Consider the following 18,940-nt stretch of genomic DNA (forward strand, 5'->3'; position numbering starts at 1 on the left):
CACACACACATACTGACTCACACACACATACACACACACATTCATACTGACTCTACACACACACACTAATACTGACTCTACATACTGACTCTACGCACACACACTCATACTGACTCTACACACACACACACACACACACACACACACACACACATTTATACTGACTCTACACACAAACACATTCATACTGACCTTACACACACACACACACATTTATACTGACTCTACACACACACACACACACACACACACACACACACACACACACACACACACACACACACACACACACACACACACACACACACACACACACACACATACTGACATTCATACTGACTTTACACACACACACACACACACACACACACACACACACACACACACACACACACACACACACACACACACACACACACACACACACACACACACACACACATTCATACTGACTCCACACACACACATTCATACTGACTCCACACACACAATGATGCCTGATGCCTCGTCACCTTACCCCTATACACATCTACCTACATATCTACCTGTACCACTCCAGTATCCCTGCACATTGTAAATGTGGTATTGGAACTGACCCTAAACTGACCCTGTATATACTGCAGCTTACTTACTTTTTCATGTTCTTCTTATTATTCTATTTTATTGTGTGTTTTTGTTCTACTTTATTTGATAGTACTACTGATAATGATTACTGCGGTGTTGGAAAAGAGCTTGAAAGAAAGGCATTTCACTGTACTTGTACACGTGACTATAAAAAGTGAAACTTGAGTGCTGGTGATGCCACAAACAACCAACCATACAACTCCATTGTAACCTTGTCAACTGACAGTGAAGGGACAACAACGAGATAGATTAGGGATCACAACATGCAACAATGTACTCTGCAATGTACTGCACATACTACAGAAACATCATCCACATACAGTATATGCACATCAATTCCAGGAACAACTCTATATTTCAATACCACATCCAATCTGCATTATAAATAGATTGAACTCCGACAATTACCTAAGACCCCAGGCTTTTTCTATCTCGATGAGAATGAGCAGGGATATCATTTGGATTCTTATTAGAGTGAGTCATTCCACTCTATTAACTCTATTAAACATCCCATCATGCAAATGTCTGTTCAAAACTGATGTGGTGAGGTGAGGTCACGGTCTGCAAGGCAGGTAGACGTGCTAATGCACGGAGAGGCTTTGACAACCAAATCAATTAGATCTATTCTCATGCAGAACGTAAGCAAATCACACATGAATAAAGTGGAGATTGGGGGAGTGGAGGTGAGAGAGTGTAGGAGTGTACAGGCTTGTCATGTCAAAGAGTTGTCTGATCAAAGATTAGAACATGCAGCATTGTGATTGGATTCATGTGAGCTCAATGTGCTATCAAATGGTGATTCTAGATGTGTGTGTGTTTCTGCATGCGTCCGTGTGTGTGTGTGTGTCTGTGTCTGTGTCTGTGTCTGTGTCTGTGTGTGTGTGTGTGTGTGTGTGTGTGTGTGTGTGTGTGTGTGTGTGTGTGTGTGTGTGTGTGTGTGTGTGTGTGTGTGGAGGCTGCTGAGAGTAGGATGGCTCATAATAATGTCTGGAACGGAGCAGATGGAATGGCATAAACACATGGAAACCATGTGTTTGACGTAATTCATTCCATTCCACTTATTCTGCTCCAGCCATTACTACAAACCTGTCCTACCCAATTAAGGTGGTACCAACCTCCTGTGGTGCGTGTGTGTGTGTGTGTGTGTGTGTGTGTGTGTGTGTGTGTGTGTGTGTGTGTGTGTGTGTGTGTGTGTGTGTGTGTGTGTGTGTGTGTGTGTGTGTGTGACCTACGCGATGATGTTGAAGCTGTGTTTGTTGGCCAGCTGCTCCTCCAGTAGCACCCTAAGGGAGTGCTGGATGTGGAGAGAGAAGCCAGGGATCATCATAGACATGTCTACCACAATCACCACCCTACAGAGAGACAGAGAGACAGAGAGAGAGATCATCATAGACATGTCTACCACAATCACCACCCTACAGAGAGACAGAGAGAGAGATCATCATAGACATGTCTACCACAATCACCACCCTACAGAGAGACAGAGAGACAGAGAGAGAGATCATCATAGACATGTCTACCACAATCACCACCCTACAGAGAGACAGAGAGAGAGATCATCATAGACATGTCTACCACAATCACCACCCAACAGAGAGACAGAGAGACAGAGAGAGAGATCATCATAGATATGTCTACCACAATCACCACCCAACAGAGAGACAGAGAGAGAGATCATCATAGATATGTCTACCACAATCACCACCCTACAGAGAGACAGAGAGAGAGATCATCATAGACATGTCTACCACAATCACCACCCTACAGAGAGACAGAGAGACAGAGAGAGAGATCATCATAGACATGTCTACCACAATCACCACCCTACAGAGAGACAGAGACAGAGAGACAGAGAGAGAGATCATCATAGACATGTCTACCACAATCACCACCCTACAGAGAGACAGAGAGACAGAGAGAGAGATCATCATAGACATGTCTACCACAATCACCACCCTACAGAGAGACAGAGACAGAGAGACAGAGAGAGAGATCATCATAGACATGTCTACCACAATCACCACCCTACAGAGAGACAGAGAGACAGAGAGAGAGATCATCATAGACATGTCTACCACAATCACCACCCTACAGAGAGACAGAGACAGAGAGACAGAGAGAGAGATCATCATATACATGTCTACCACAATCACCACCCTACAGAGAGACAGAGAGAGAGAGATCATCATAGACATGTCTACCACAATCACCACCCTACAGAGACAGAGAGAGAGAGATCATCATAGACATGTCTACCACAATCACCACCCTACAGAGACAGAGAGAGAGAGATCATCATAGACATGTCTACCACAATCACCACCCTACAGAGACAGAGGAGAGAGATCATCATAGACATGTCTACCACAATCACCACCCTACAGAGAGACAGAGGAGAGAGATCATCATAGACATGTCTACCACAATCACCACCCTACAGAGAGACAGAGGAGATAGATCATCATAGACATGTCTATCACAATCACCACCCTACAGAGAGACAGAGGAGATAGATCATCATAGACATGTCTACCACAATCACCACCCTACAGAGAGACAGAGACAGATCATCATAGACATGTCTACCACAACCCTACAGAGAGACACAGAGAGAGATCATCATAGACATGTCTACCACAATCACCACTATATAGAGAGACAGAGACAGAGACAGAGAGAGAGAGAGAGAGAGAGAGAGAGAGAGAGAGAGAGAGAGAGAGAGAGAGAGAGAGAGAGAGAGAACCTCCTGCCCAATGTATGACCATATTAGACACATATTTCCCTCAGATTACACAGATCCACAAAGAATTTTAAAACAAACCCGATTTTGATAAACTCCCATATCTACTGGGTGAAATATCACAGTGTGCCCACACAGCAGCAATATTTGTGACCTGTTGCCACAAAAAAAGGGCAACCAGTGTAGAACGAACACCATTGTAAATGCAACCCATATTTATGCTAATTTATTTTCCCTTTTGTACTTTAACCATTTGTATATCATTACAACACTGTATATATACGTAATATGACATTTGTAATGTCTTATTCTTTTGGAACTTCTGTGAGTGTAATGTTTACTGTTATTTTTTATTGTTTATTTGACTTTTGTATATTATCTACCTCACTTGCTTTGGCAATGTCAACACATGTTTCCCATGCCAATAAAGCCCTTTGAATTGAGACAGAGAGACAGAGAGACAGAGACAGAGACAGAGAGAGAGAGAAAGAGAGAGGCAGAGAGAGAGAGAGAGAGAGAGAGAGAGAGACAGAGAGACAGAGAGAGAGACAGAGACAGAGAGACAGAGAGAGAGAGACAGAGACAGAGAGAGAGACAGAGACAGAGAGAGAGACAGAGACAGAGAGAGAGACAGAGACAGAGAGAGAGACAGAGAGACAGAGAGAGAGACAGAGACAGAGAGAGCGACAGAGAGAGAGAGAGAGAGAGACAGAGACAGAGACAGAGACAGAGACAGACAGAGAGACAGAGAGAGAGAGAGAGAGAGAGAGAGAGACAGAGAGAGAGAGAGAGAGAGAGAGAGAGACAGAGAGAGAGAGAGAGAGAGAGAGAGAGAGAGAGAGAGAGAGAGAGAGAGAGAGAGAGACAGAGACAGAGACAGAGACAGAGACAGAGACAGAGACAGAGACAGAGAGATTGGTGGACCTTTGAAACTGCTTAATTTGAGCCAGTTTGCTACAGCAGGAAAATAATCCTGAAGCAACAGGAAATGTGAATTATTATGTAGATTATAATTAACTGACATTTTGTGTAGGGGTTGATACAAATCTAGTCTGTCATTTTAAAGTGGACTTTAGAATCAGTTTTAAACCTCAAATACACTACAAGTTTGCCTTTCCTGCTGTACAGGAACATTACTCAGCAACAAATGAAGATCTTACATCTCTATACTGTGAGAGAAAATAACTGCCCCTGACACAGGCTAGAGATATAATGGACATCATTATTTTGTGAGCAGACTGATAGCTGTGTGTGAGAGGAGAGAATCCCAGCGTCCTACAGTACCTCTGTTCACACACTGTCCCCCAGATCTGCCTGCTCCCACTGCTCAGCCACTGCACCCTCTTCTCCAACACAGACACTGCAGACATCAGCTGTTTCTGTAGGTGACACAGAGAGGGATGGGAGATAGGGATGGAAGAGAGAAAGACAGGATGGACAGGGGTTATGGGTGAGATAGATACAGACAAAAGGTGAGAGAAAATCATCACGATGAACACACCTAGACTAGTAAGAAGACAACTGTTTTTATTGGTCAGGAAGAGAAGAAAGGTTTAGACTAAGACTGATAATCAAATCAAAAGACAGACAAGACATCATGTGCTTCTGACATCACATCCTGACTGGTGAACCCACCTGGTAGTGGTAGATTAAGGGCAAGTCCACATGAACGTTCTTCACCGTTCCATCATGCCACTCACACTGCACCATGGCCTTCTGGGTAGGATCCGACATGGAAGGAGGAAGTCCAGGACAAAAACATTCATAAACATAATTTTTTTGTGACCAAAGGTTTTTTATTTCACAGCTAGAAAGGTACAAGAGACTAGAGACATATCTAGCCTGGTGGAAACAGTCTGATCTGACATGCTGTTTCACTTGAAACGAAACGTGAGCGCAGTGATCAGTCTGTTTGACCAGGCTAAGACATATCAGCCACCTCCCATCCTCCTACTTGAGATAAAAGAAAGGAAAAAGGACAGAACAGTTGTAAATACAAAGCTTACTAATAACCAAGAGTGACCGGCGCAATTACTCTAAATGCTTTTCCTCCACGTCCTCCCCTGCCCAGACAGAATGAAAGATCACTAAACTAGGAAGAGTAATTGATTTAGTAGCATTGATTAACTGATATAAGTTCATTATGCCCAGTCTAATAAGCATTGGGTTCCACCCCTCTGCACCTCCTAAAGAGGTTTGGTCAAGGACCACATTACGATTGACTGGACCATCAAAAGACAGGGAGGTAAGAGAGAGAAGGAAAGAGAAAGAAAGAAAGGGATAGAGGGATTGACAGAGTGGTACATCCTGTACTGTGACCTGGCCACAAAAAGAAGAGCCAGAAGAAAATGAGAGAAAGCACTGAGTGTGCAGAAGATAAAAAGAGGCAGTCAGTGATACCTCATGAACCATTGACTGTTGGGCCATTACAAGAGAAGGAGAAAAGAAAACAGTCTAGAAGGAGAAAGAAGAAAGAAGAGACAGACAGTAGTACCTCATGGACTGTTGAGCTGACAGTCTTGTTCAGGATAGGAACAAATCCCTCCAGTAGAGAATAGGCATTGGGAGACAGAACCTGGTACAGCCCCAGTCTCTTAGCTACAGGCAGAGAGAGGATTAGATAATACATCCAACATCAAAGTTTAGGACAGAGGCTTCATTCAGTTTCAATCTGAATCTATTATTGTCATGGCCAATGGCTTTTGGAATCAATACTTGGTTGCCACAGTTACTTTTAGAGTAGGATGAAGTTGACTTTAACACAGATCTATGGTCAGTTTTGTATTGTTCCTTTTTAATGGTTAAGGTTAGGATGAAAGTGGGTAAGCTGATTCTAGATCTGTGCCTATGTGTAACTTCTACCTAGAGCACTTACCTTTCAGTCCATGGTTCCTCAGCCAATCAGCCGAGGAGCTGGGCGGGACACCTGGGGGCTTGATGCTCAGGGGGACATTGTGATTGGGTGGTCTGGGGAGCGAAGGAGAGAGTGAAAAGCTGTCCAACTCTGTGGAAATCTGGGGGAGTACAGTAACAGGAAAGATTCACTAAAAGGTTTATGTTAGATGTTCAAGAAAAATGCTGTACACACAGACACCAGCACTGACACACACACACACAGAGTCCATTCACCTGCTGTCCCACCACAGTGACAGTCATGTCCCCCAGCCGTCCCTGACGCAGGGCCTCAGTGTGTCCCAGTAGCTCTCTGGCTGCCTTGATCTCTGTCCACAGCAGCTCCACATCTGTACTGCTGTCTACTACACCCTGATACACACACAGACACACACCACACAGACAAACAGCAGGGAAAGTTTTTTTTGACCACAACACACTAAAACACAAACCCAAATAGCACAGTCAGGACAGACAGGTTACCAGGGAAGCTGAGAAGATGTGGTGGCGTCCCTGTGTAACTTCAGCTAGTCTCTTTACAGTTGTCTGTTTGAGGCAGAGACACAGTGAATCATTGACCAAACTTTTCACAGGTTAGAAAGTTTAGTAAATCTGTCCCTCTATTAATAAAAACACATGATTGTTGGTGACCTGAAGGTCCAGCAGTTTGACTCACAATGGTCAGAGGGCTAATGCTACAGTAGGACACCACATGGATCAACAACGTCCTTCCCAAAATGCTTTGTCCTACGTAATCAAAGAGGGCATCTGCGGTCTGGTCAGGGCTAGAGAGAGGAAAGGAGAGAAGTCAGAGGAGGAGGTACGATCATCAAACACAGGGGACTTGTTACTTGTTATGTGGAAGAATAACCCTGCTTTCTGATCGCTCTCTTTATAATGACATTGTCATAACCCCACTCTCCGATTGGTCACTTCAAAAAGACATAATCATAACCCCGCTATCTGATTGGTCCTTTCATCATAAGATCGTCATAACCCTGCTCTCTGACTGGTCATCATAACCCTGCCCTCTGATTTGTCCCTTAAAAATGACATGATAATAATAAATACAACCCAATGTGTAGATATTGTACAACAGAATGTAGTTATTGCTGTACTTTCATCATCAGTCCCACTACATCACTGTCCTGTTGAAGTTGATTCACCTGGAGCCCAGGACGATGACCAAGGAGTCAAGCTGAGTGCAGTCCAGGCCAAGGCCTCTCTTCAGGGCCTGGAGGAGGTTACATCCCCCCCTGGCTCCCAGCTCATCCACCCAGCCACAAGCCTCCTGCAGTCTGGAGAGAGAGAACAGGCCACAGAGACACAATCTACTGTAGAAGGCAGCCTAAACAGATCCACTGACAACGAGTCAGCCTACAGAAACTAGCAGTTTAGGCCTAGTTCAAGTTCATGTTCAATTACACCCACACAGCAGTTAATACAAACTGAAATGCATGAGCACACAAATGGTATAGCTCTATCTAAAACATATTGATAAATGGATAAAAGGATGGAAAGACATATACTTGAAGTCAGAAGTTTACATACACTTAGGTTGGGGTCATTAAAACTTGTTTTTCAACCACTCCACAAATGTAGTGTTAACAAACTATAATATTGGCAAGTCGGTTAGGACATCTACTTTGTGCCTGACACAAGTCATTTTTTCAACAATTTTTTTACAGACAGATTATTTAACTTATAATTTACTGTATCACAATTCCAGTGGGTCAGAAGTTTACATACACTAAGTTGACTGTGCCATTAAACAGCTTGGAAAATTCCAGAAAATGATGTCATGGCTTTAAAAGCTTCTGATAGGCGAAGTCAATTGAAGGTGTACCTGTGAGTCAATTGGAGGTGTACATGTGAGTCAATTGGAGGTGGACCTGTGAGTCAATTGGAGGTGTACCTGTGGACGTATTTCAAGGCCTACCTTCAAACTCACTGCCTCTGCTTGACATCATGGGAAAATCAAGACATCAGCCAAAAATTTTGAAACAAAATTGTAGATCTCCACAAGTCTGGTTCAGCCTTGGGAGCAATTTCCAAACGCCTGAATGTACCACGTTCATCTGTACAAACAATACTACACAAGTAGTGCCATTAAACCCCTACAACTCATCCAGAACGCCGCAGCCCGTCTGGTGTTCAACCTTCCAAAGTTCTCTCACGTCACCCCGCTCCTCCGCTCTCTCCACTGGCTTCCAGTTGAAGCTCGCATCCGCTACAAGACCATGGTGCTTGCCTACGGAGCTGTGAGGGGAACGGCACCTCAGTACCTCCAGGCTCTGATCAGGCCCTACACCCAAACAAGGGCACTGCGTTCATCCACCTCTGGCCTGCTCGCCTCCCTACCACTGAGAGGAAGTACAGTTCCCGCTCAGCCCAGTCAAAACTGTTCGCTGCTCTCGCCCCCAATGGTGGAACAAACTCCCTCACGACGCCAGGACAGCGGAGTCAATCACCACCTTCCGGAGACACCTGAAACCCCACCTCTTTAAGGAATACCTAGGATAGGATAAGTAATCCTTCTCACCCCCCCTTTAAGATTTAGATGCACTATTGTAAAGTGACTGTTCTACTGGATGTCATAAGGTGAATGCACCAATTTGTAAGTCGCTCTGGATAAGAGCGTCTGCTAAATGACTTAAATGTAAATGTAAATGTAAGTATAAACAACATGGGACCACGCAGCCGTCATACCGCTCAGGAAGGAGACGCGTTCTGTCTCCTAGAGATGAACAACATGGGACCACGCAGCCGTCATACCGCTCAGGAAGGAGACGCGTTCTGTCTCCTAGAGATGAACAACATGGGACCACGCAGCCGTCATACCGCTCAGGAAGGAGACGCATTCTGTCTCCTAGAGATAAACGTACTTTGGTGTGAAAAGTGCAAATCAATCCCAGAACAACAGCAAATGACCTTCTGAAGTTGCTGGAGGAAACAGGTACAAACGTATCTATATCCACAGTAAAACGAGTCCTATATCGACATAACCTGAAAGGCCACTCAGCAAGGAGGAAGCCACTGCTCCAAAACCACCATAAAAAAAGCCAGACTACGGTTTGCAACTGCACATGGAGACAAATGTCGTCTGGTCTGATGAAACAAAAATAGAACTGTTTGGCCTAATGACCATCATTTTATGTTTGGAGGAAAAAGGGGGAGGCTTGCAAGCTGAAGAACACCATCCCAACCTTGAAGCACGGGGGTGGCAGCATCATGTTGTGAGGGTGCTTTGCTGCAGGAGGGACTGGTGCACTTCACAAAATAGATGTCATCACGAGGAAAGAAAATGATGTGGATATATTGAAGCAACATCTCAAGAGATCAGTCAGGAAGTTAAAGCTTGGTCACAAATGGGTCTTCCAAACAGACAATGACCCCAAGCATACTTCAAAGTTGAATGGCTTAAGGACAACCAAGTCAAGGTATTAAAGTGGCCATCGCAAAGCCCTGACCTCAATCCTATAGAACATTTGTGGGCAGAACTGAAAAAGCTTTTGCGAGCAAGGAGGCCTGCAACCTGACTCAGTGACACCAGCTCTGTCAGGAGGAATGGGCCAAAATTCACCCAACTTATTGTGGGAAGCTTTTGGAAGGATACCCGAAACGTTTGACCCAAGTTAAACCATTTAAAGGCAATGCTACCGAATACTAATTGAGTGTATGTAAACTTCTGACCCACTGGGAATGTGATGAATGAAATACAAGCTGAAATAAATCACTACTATTATTCTGACATTTCACATTCTTAATATAAAGTGGTGATCCTAACTGACCTAAGAATTTTTACTAGGACTAAATGTCAGAAATGGTGAAAAACTGAGTTTTAATGTATTTTGCTAAGGTGTATGTAAACTTCCGACTTCAACTGTATATACTTACAACAATAAGAACAACAAAAACAAAATAGCATTAAGTGTGTATACGGACGTTTCACACAGAACTTGTATTTGATCTATTTGTATTCTAAACCAACACTGTAGCTCTATTCCCTCCTACAGTACTAGATCAACTGTATGTTGTGCTATTTCATCGAGGAAACATGAGTGTATTACTCTACCTGAAAATATGGGCGTCCCCCAAACTATTCACAGTTTATGTTTTCACAAACCAGTGTAGGAATGGACAGTTTTTTAAAAGCAGAGATACACTTAACTGTAGGAATTAGTGATGATCTATGAGGGTATTAAAAGATGGAACGCTTAACATTTATTTACACTAATAGATACTAAAATGTTAAGTATGAAAACACATTCTGTTTGTATTATTTGGCATTGGTGTTGAATACAGCCAGTCAGTTACCACAGAACAGTGCACAGTAGCTCTCACTGTCCCTCACTCTTCCCTGTGTGTGTGTGTGTGTGTGTGTGTGTGTGTGTGTGTGTGTGTGTGTGTGTGTGTGTGTGTGTGTGTGTGTGTGTGTGTGTGTGTGTGTGTGTGTGTGTGTGTGTGTGTGTGTGTGTGTGTGTGTGTGTGTGTGTGTGTGTGTGTGTGTGTGTGTGTGTGTGTGTGTGTGTGTGTGTGTGTGTGTGTGTGTGTGTGTGTGTGTGTGTGTGTGTCTTCCTCTACTAACACAGGCACAAACTGTTCTCGCATGTATACACGCATTCCCAAATGACTCATCTAAAATAACACAAGAGCCATAAGAAGCATATTAAAATAGACATTATACCCTAATGAAAATAAACGCAGGAGCGAGCTGAAATAAACAGTGGGCGCTGTGCTGGGTTAGGTCCGTGAGACTGCAGGGACACACACACAAAGGCCGTGAGACAGTCCAGCAGGCCTCTCTCCTCCAGCACCATGCTGTTACATCAACATCCAGAGTCCTCTGGTATCATCATGGAACTTGAGCTAAAGTGACTGGGCAGCTTTTTAAGGATACTATAGCAACATCTGAAAAATAATAGTATTTTATCCCACCAAAACACTTGAGGGATACATGTCAGTTATAATATCCTCTCAATGGTGAACAACTGGAATTCCTGAGTGGACTATTTTGTGGTTAAAAATAATATGCCTGTCACCCCTCTGGGTCAAAGGTGCAATCTGTAGTTTCCTTTCTGGTTAAAGAAAACTACTTGGCAGGCTGACGGGGTACCTAAATGTATAGCCACAGGAAGTAGTTTGGGGGAGGGGCTGGAAAAACGTTTTGCCCACGCTGCAGACTGATATATTGGTCCGCTAATACAGGACTATTAAAGGCCCAGGGCAGTACTTTTCTGATTTTTCTAAATTCTATTTTTTCAACAACAAAAAATATTCACATTTTTCAGGGGGTTCTGCAGCACCCTCAGCACCCTACTTCCTGCGGCTATGCCTAAATGGTGTGTGTATGTGTGTGAGCATGGATTATTTCAGCATTTAGTCTGATGGCCCCAGGGGACAAAAAGGTTATGGGATACACTTTTAAAGCACAATGTTATGACCTCGATGACCTCTCTTAGGACTTCTCACCTGAAGGTGTCGACGTCTTTGGGGCCGTCCCAAAGGCTGCTGGTCTCAGTACCACAGGACATCAGGTACAGCTGACGCTTACAGCTGAGCTGCTCTTCTATCAGAGACTGACTCACACACAAACATACACACATAAACACACACACATCCAATGCTTGCTGAGAGACAAAGCCCATAGTAAATGAAGGAAATGATGAGGTGAAACTAGAGGTTTAAATGTCTATCTAGCTCGCCAGTAAATGAGAGGTGAAACCAGGGGTTTAAATATCTATTTATCTTACCAGTAAATGATGAGGTGAAACCAGGGGTTTAAATATCTATTTATCTTACCAGTAAATGAGAGGTGAAACCAGGGGTTTAAATATCTATTTATCTTACCAGTAAATGAGAGGTGAAACCAGGGGTTTAAATATCTATTTATCTTACCAGTAAATGATGAGGTGAAACCAATGATGTATACAAACTCTGGATTGCTGATGCAATATATTGGCCATTGAGAGGCTTTGAAGCCACTGGTCGGCCATTTTAGCACTACTTTGTAGGAGCAGTCCTCCATAGGAATGAATGGAATTCTACAGTATTTCAATTAAATGTTTCAAGGGCAAAATTACATGTATTTAAGAATATTTAAGTTGTAGTGAGGACACTAATATTAGTATTCTCTAAAGAAATACTTTAAGGTCATTTTTTAAATATAATTTTTCCTTTGTATGTTTAGCTCACATTATATAATTTAAAAGTATGCAAGTGTCTGTAATAGAATAAACATGTCAAAAACTAATCTAGACATGAATAATTGCATTTTATAGCTTCCAAAATATTTTTTTCAAGAGAGGAGGAGTACCAAGATGCTACACCAGTCCCTGTCAGTCATCCAGGGTTTATAAACATCGCTGGGCGAAACCAGGGGTCTAAATGTATATCTATCTCACCAGTAAATGATAAGGTGAAACCAGTGGTTTAAATGTCTATCTATCTTACCAGGAGGTTCCTCTGTAGATCTGGCAGTCTGTCCTTGGTGCAGTTAACATCTGAGGTGTCAACTATGACCCCTACTCTGGACCCCTTCACCAGCCCAAACACCTGCCACACACACAGGGGAATGGCACAGTTAAACTGTCACTCTGGACACTTTAGGTTGTATAGCAATAGTTATATAGTGTATATGATGATGATGATGAAGAAGAAGATCTACTATGCCATGCCTTCATACTTCCTTGGTTCAGCCATCTTATTCTGCCATGGTACAGCTCAATGGCCCTGTAGAATCCAAACAACACGTTCATTATCACAAACAGTGGCAGTCACGGTTGCAGTGTGTGTGTGGGTGACAGCACTTGTTTTGTGTGTGTGTGTGCTTGCATGCCAGTGTGTGTATGTGTGCCTGTGCGTGCGTGGCACCACATGCCAGTGTGTGTGTGTGTGTGTGTGTGTGAGTTTGCACGCACGCATGTGTGTGTGTGTGTGTGAGTTTGCACGCATGTGTGTGAGTTTGCACGCATGTGTGTGCGTGTGTGTGTGTTAAGAGAGGAGTACTCACTGGTACAGCTGGAAGTCAAAGTGAATGAGTGCTGCAGCAGTGATCTCCAGCTGTCTGCTGTGGCCTCCGTCCTCCTCAGCACTGCCACCAACACAGAGAGGTCAGAGAAGGGGACATGGGCAACTGCTATTAGGTCATAGTTCATACGTGGCCGTTCAGGCAGCCTTGCTCAGGCAATAACTGCCCAGATGGGATAAGTTGGATACATAGGGCATTTGTAAAATGGAAACAGCTAGGCGTGCTAGGGACCTTGGCACGTATTAACAAAGCGTCTCAGTGTAAAAGATCTAGTATCAGGTCCATGCTCTTTTTCATTATGATTTCAGTCAAAAACTGATCCTAGATCAGCAGTTCTACTCTGATACTCTTTGTGAATATGGGCCCAGATATGTAAAGCTGGCCCCTGTCACACACACTTGCCTGATCTTGGTTGTCCCATGTGAGAGGAGTGTTGATAGGGAGAGGCCGGAGCTGTAGAGACTGTGGGTCAGGAGCCAATCAGAGGAGCTCTTCCACTCCGCAGCCTGACCCTGTGACCTCTGGGTTACAGAGAGGAGCACAGACAGTAAGGTAGAGGACAGATACACTCTGAGGCTCACAACTACAGACATAAAGTAAGCCTTAGTACTATATACTGTATATAGAAACATTTAGAGGGTACAGACTAAGACATAAGGTAGGCCTATTGCACAGACAGCATTACAGACAGACAGGGGCAATACGGACTAAAACACAGACAGCATTACAGACAGACAGGGGCAATACGGACTAAAACACAGACAGCATTACAGACAGACAGGGGCAATACGGACTAAAACACAGACAGCATTACAGACAGACAGGGGCAATACGGACTAAAACACAGACAGCATTACAGACAGACAGGGGCAATACGGACTAAAACACAGACAGCATTACAGACAGACAGGGGCAATACGGACTAAAACACAGACAGCATTACAGACAGACAGGGGCAATACGGACTAAAACACAGACAGCATTACAGACAAACAGGGGCAATACGGACTAAAACACAGACAGCATTACAGACAAACAGGGGCAATACGGACTAAAACACAGACAGCATTACAGACAGACAGGGGCAATACGGACTAAAACACAGACAGCATTACAGACAAACAGGGGCAATACGGACTAAAACACAGACAGCATTACAGACAAACAGGGGCAATACGGACTAAAACACAGACAGCATTACAGACAAACAGGGGCAATACGGACTAAAACACAGACAGCATTACAGACAGACAGGGGCAATACGGACTAAAACACAGACAGCATTACAGACAGACAGGGGCAATACGGACTAAAACACAGACAGCATTACAGACAGACAGGGGCAATACGGACTAAAACACAGACAGCATTACAGACAGACAGGGGCAATACGGACTAAAACACAGACAGCATTACAGACAAACAGGGGCAATACGGACTAAAACACAGACAGCATTACAGACAGACAGGGGCAATACGGACTAAAACACAGACAGCATTACAGACAGACAAGGGCAATACGGACTAAAATACAGACAGCATTACAGACAGACAGGGGCATACGGACTAAAACACAGACAGCATTACAGACAGACAGGGGCAATACGGACTAAAACACAGACAGCATTACAGACAGACAGGGGCAATACGGACTAAAACACAGACAGCATTACAGACAAACAGGGGCAATACGGACTAAAACACAGACAGCATTACAGACAGACAGGGGCAATACGGACTAAAACACAGACAGCATTACAGACAGACAGGGGCAATACGGACTAAAACACAGACAGCGATGACACAGGCAGTAATAACATGGAGAAAGAACTATAAAGACACAAACAAGATTTACCCCATTACACCGTGGATTCAGCATCTGAATGATTATACATTAGACACAAACAAACTACAAATCAATTCAATTCAATGCTTTCAAGGGAAGTCTAAACACTATTTATCCAGTGTTTGGAGATGGAGATAAAATGTATTTTTCAAGAGAGAACTTGACCAGCTCACCAGTAAGTCCTGTGTTTGGTTGACATGGGTGACCAGTAGACCATCGTCTCTGTGAGGGGCAGACAGAGACAAATCTTCCCAGGGAGGGCAGTCATCTCTGAGGGAAGTACTGGCCGCTTCCATCACACCTGTTCACCAATGAACACCCAATAAAAACACACTATAACACCCAATAAAAACACACTATAAAACACACTGTATCTCCAACCTTTATTCAGAATGGCAATATTGTGCATCATGCAACCCTTGGTAACAGTGTGCAACCCACTGCAACACCTTTGGAGTGTGCAACATCCTCATAGGCCGGTGGATTATTAACATGGATAATTGGGCATCACCTCTGATCTAATAAACAGACAACACAATATGACACTCTTGACATCTTCTAAAAGAGTTCCTCAAAGGCATCTGTAAGACCTGCCAAAGTACAGTAACTAGCATCCTCTTTGCACACCCAGGCTGCATCACATCTGGCCGTGATTGGGAGTCCCATAGGGCAGCGCACAGTTTGCCCAACGGTGTCCGTTTTTAGCCCGTGTAGGCCATCATTGTAAATAAGAATTTGTTCTTAACTGACTTGCCTAGTTAAATGTAGGTCAAAATAGTGCAGAACAATTGGAGACATCCAGTGTAGTTAGAAGAGTTTGTAGTGAGACACAGTTCAGACAGAGGCAGTAACCCTGTGAGCTCTGTGGCCACTGGGGAATAACAAAACAGCAGCACAGCACTGTCACAGACTGACTGGGGCTTCAGTGTAATCAATACCCATTGATTCTGTTCATGAAGGATCTTAGCCATGCAGCCATCTGTCAGACACCTGTCCACCAGAGGAGGTGGGAGGAGCTATAAAAGGATGGGCTCATTGTAATGACTGGAATGGAACAAATGGACCGGAAGAAGAAATACGGTTTCCATGTGTTCGATACTGTTCCATTAACTCCATTCCTGTTATTACAACGAGCCCATCCTCCTATAGCTCAGCCAACCAGCCTCCTCTGCTGTGCACAGACTTCCCAGGAGAGGATAAGAAGGGAGGGAGGGTAGGGCCTTCAGATATCTATCACCTGAAGCATGCGCACAACATACAAATACATGCACTAGACGCATGCATACCTGCAAATAGTGCTGAGCGATTAACCATTTTTTAAAAACGTTTTTTAAACAACTAATTGACCGACATAAATTATTTTAATTCAATTTTGTTCTTTTTTTCTGTGAGCTCAATGAGTTTTTCCAGAGATAAATCAAATCCAGTCTGAACTGTGCGATGTAGTAGTAGTTTCCAAAAGGTCAATATTCCAAATAGTTTAACCCATAAAATGTGGTAATTAACTACAATGCCTTATTTACATCGAAGAACTACTAAAATAGAGATTTTGTCAGACAGCATAGGCAGCAGCTCTATAGAGATGATGATGACGTGGAATGAAATACTGAAGAAATTAAAGAAAACAAACGTAATATACACAAAAACTGAATTATTTTATTAAAGTTGAATAAATGATGGTTAATAAGTACTACCATCATGGATCTTTTATTCATTGTTTTATTCTGGTTTTGTTACAGCATTCAACCCACATAATGCAAAATGTATTTAACGTTGAAAAAAAAAATCTAAACCGAAATCAAAACAGTGATTATTTTTTAGTAATCGAACCGAAACAGAACTGACCTCAAATAACACTAATCATAAAGCACTAATCCCTGAGCAGTACTTGACGATTTTGTGGATGTGTTTACATGGTTCTGCGCATGCTTCGGGTGATATAAATCTCAAGGCACTAGCAGCTCTATGAAAAATGTATGTATACCGAACAAAAATATAAACGCAACATGTAAAGTGTTGGTCCCATGTTTCATGAGCTGAAATAAAAGATCCCAAAAATAGTCCAAATGCACAAAAAGCTTATTTCTCTAAAATGTTGTGCATACATTTGTTTACATCCCTGTTAGTGAGCAATTCTTCTTTGCCAAGATAATCCATCCACCTGACAGATGTGGCCTATCAAGAAGCTGATTAAACAGTTGACAGTGCATGACAGAGCAAAAACAAAGCCATGAGGTCGAAGGAATTGTCGTAGAGCTCTGATACAGGATTGTGTCGAGGCACAGATCCGGGAAGGGTACCAAAACATGTCTGGAGCATTGAAGGTCCCCAAGAACACAGTGGCCTCCATCATTCTTAAATGGAAAAGTTTGGAACCACCAACACTCTTTCTAGAGCTGGTTGCCTGGCCAAACTGAGCAATCGGGAGAGAAGGGCCTTGGTCAGGGAGGTGACCAAGGACCTGATGGTCACTCTGAAAGAGCTCCAGAGTTGCTCTGTGGAGATGGGAGAACCTTCCAGAAGGACAACCATCTCTGCAGCACTTCACCAATCAGGCGTTTATGGTAGAGTGGCCCGACAGAAGCCACTCCTCAGTAAACAGCCTGCTTGGAGTTTGCCAAAAATACATCGTTTTTGATTTGTCATTATTGGGTATTGTGTGTAGATTGATAAAGGGAAAAAAATATACATTTTAGAATAAGGCTGTAAAGTAACAAAATGTGGGAAAAGTTATGGGGAATACTTCCAGAGTGCACTGTATTTTGGGGGGTATATTGTCTCACATTCCTACCGCCAAAAACGACCAACTGCAAAAGGCAACCGGTAAAGTACTGTACGTTAAAATGTAACGTTATTAAACATTCTGGCTTGTAGATGTGAGCGGAAACTTTGGTGTAAATTCTCATGTATGCCCAACTTCGGATTTCCAGGCAAATCATTATCATATTCCCAGGATGGCCCTTTTTTAACCACATTGGTTTAAGGCATCATATTCTTAGACTACTTCCTTATTTAAAGAAAAATACTATAGAGTTTTTGAAAACATGCGATTAAATTAGATCATAGCTGAATTAGATAGGATGCAGCAGAGTTTCAGAATCTTGTCATTTGTAAATTGATACAATTTCACCGGCGCGTTCTACCTTTGCTTGCAGGGTGGACAATCAGAGCGTCTTTCTCAAGACATTCTGAAGACGTAAAACATGGATGTGTCCGACAGGTGCCTCGCGACAGTTTATGCAATCATCGGTTTTGTCTCAAAGCTTCTTAAATCGTATATAAAGTTGTACAGATATATTGAGGGTGCTTCGCTGAGAGTTTTCGTGTGGAAAGTCGAGGCTGAGACAGTCGTAACCGACCCTCTTCAATGTTTCTCATCTCCAAGGTGACCGACAATTTCCGATCTGTGCACGTGAGTGCGCATTTTGAAAGAGAGCGCATAAATACGTAGAGGCAGGTAAAGGCATGGAACATAAAATACCTGTAACTGTATTGAAAAGAAAATGTTATATAGATTTAACATCTGAATCAAAAGCGTTAATATTTTACCTGTAGGGTAGGCCTAGGCAGGCCTAATAACACTGTTCTCAGCCTGGTCTCATAGACTAGACGTAAAATAGTAAATATCAATTCGGGACACCAGCATAGTATGATATGTTACGTTTAGTAGTGTTGATAAGAGAAATGGTTACTTAAGGTAAAAACAAAAGTAGAATGGTTAGTCAGGGTGGGTGTATAACTCGAACCTCTAACAACCCAAAGATTGCAAGTTCGAATCTCATCAGGAGAACTTTAGCATTTGAGGTAT

General features: G+C 43.1%; 1 protein-coding gene across 4 annotated transcripts in view; it reads right to left on the reverse strand.

The window, feature by feature from the left end:
- vwa3a (von Willebrand factor A domain containing 3A) overlaps nucleotides 1–18,525 on the reverse strand; it is a 38,313-nt gene extending 19,788 nt beyond the window's left edge. Inside the window, exons 1-17 of one of the 4 annotated variants that reach the window (XM_052510293.1) lie at nucleotides 18,276–18,525; nucleotides 15,306–15,433; nucleotides 15,142–15,165; nucleotides 13,689–13,807; nucleotides 13,269–13,349; nucleotides 12,934–12,988; nucleotides 12,710–12,811; nucleotides 11,729–11,835; nucleotides 7,423–7,554; nucleotides 6,933–7,041; nucleotides 6,740–6,802; nucleotides 6,494–6,628; nucleotides 6,240–6,378; nucleotides 5,859–5,962; nucleotides 5,000–5,077; nucleotides 4,649–4,743; nucleotides 1,857–1,976 (exon numbers count right to left, since the gene is read on the reverse strand). In XM_052510293.1, coding sequence (XP_052366253.1) covers nucleotides 1,857–1,976; nucleotides 4,649–4,743; nucleotides 5,000–5,077; nucleotides 5,859–5,962; nucleotides 6,240–6,378; nucleotides 6,494–6,628; nucleotides 6,740–6,802; nucleotides 6,933–7,041; nucleotides 7,423–7,554; nucleotides 11,729–11,835; nucleotides 12,710–12,811; nucleotides 12,934–12,988; nucleotides 13,269–13,349; nucleotides 13,689–13,807; nucleotides 15,142–15,165; nucleotides 15,306–15,428 — 1,586 coding nt within the window. In that variant the 5' untranslated portion in view covers nucleotides 15,429–15,433; nucleotides 18,276–18,525. Of the gene's footprint in view, nucleotides 1–1,856; nucleotides 1,977–4,648; nucleotides 4,744–4,999; nucleotides 5,081–5,858; nucleotides 5,963–6,239; nucleotides 6,379–6,493; nucleotides 6,629–6,739; nucleotides 6,803–6,932; nucleotides 7,042–7,422; nucleotides 7,555–11,728; nucleotides 11,836–12,709; nucleotides 12,812–12,933; nucleotides 12,989–13,268; nucleotides 13,350–13,688; nucleotides 13,808–15,141; nucleotides 15,166–15,305; nucleotides 15,438–18,275 lie in introns of those variants that run through there. The other 3 variants (XM_052510292.1, XM_052510294.1, XM_052510295.1) reach the window with 3 other exon arrangements.
- Between the last annotated feature and the right edge of the window lie 415 nt (nucleotides 18,526–18,940).

The sequence above is a fragment of the Oncorhynchus keta genome, unplaced genomic scaffold (genome assembly GCF_023373465.1).
Source record: "Oncorhynchus keta strain PuntledgeMale-10-30-2019 unplaced genomic scaffold, Oket_V2 Un_contig_5557_pilon_pilon, whole genome shotgun sequence".
Taxonomy (NCBI): Eukaryota; Metazoa; Chordata; class Actinopteri; order Salmoniformes; family Salmonidae; genus Oncorhynchus; species Oncorhynchus keta.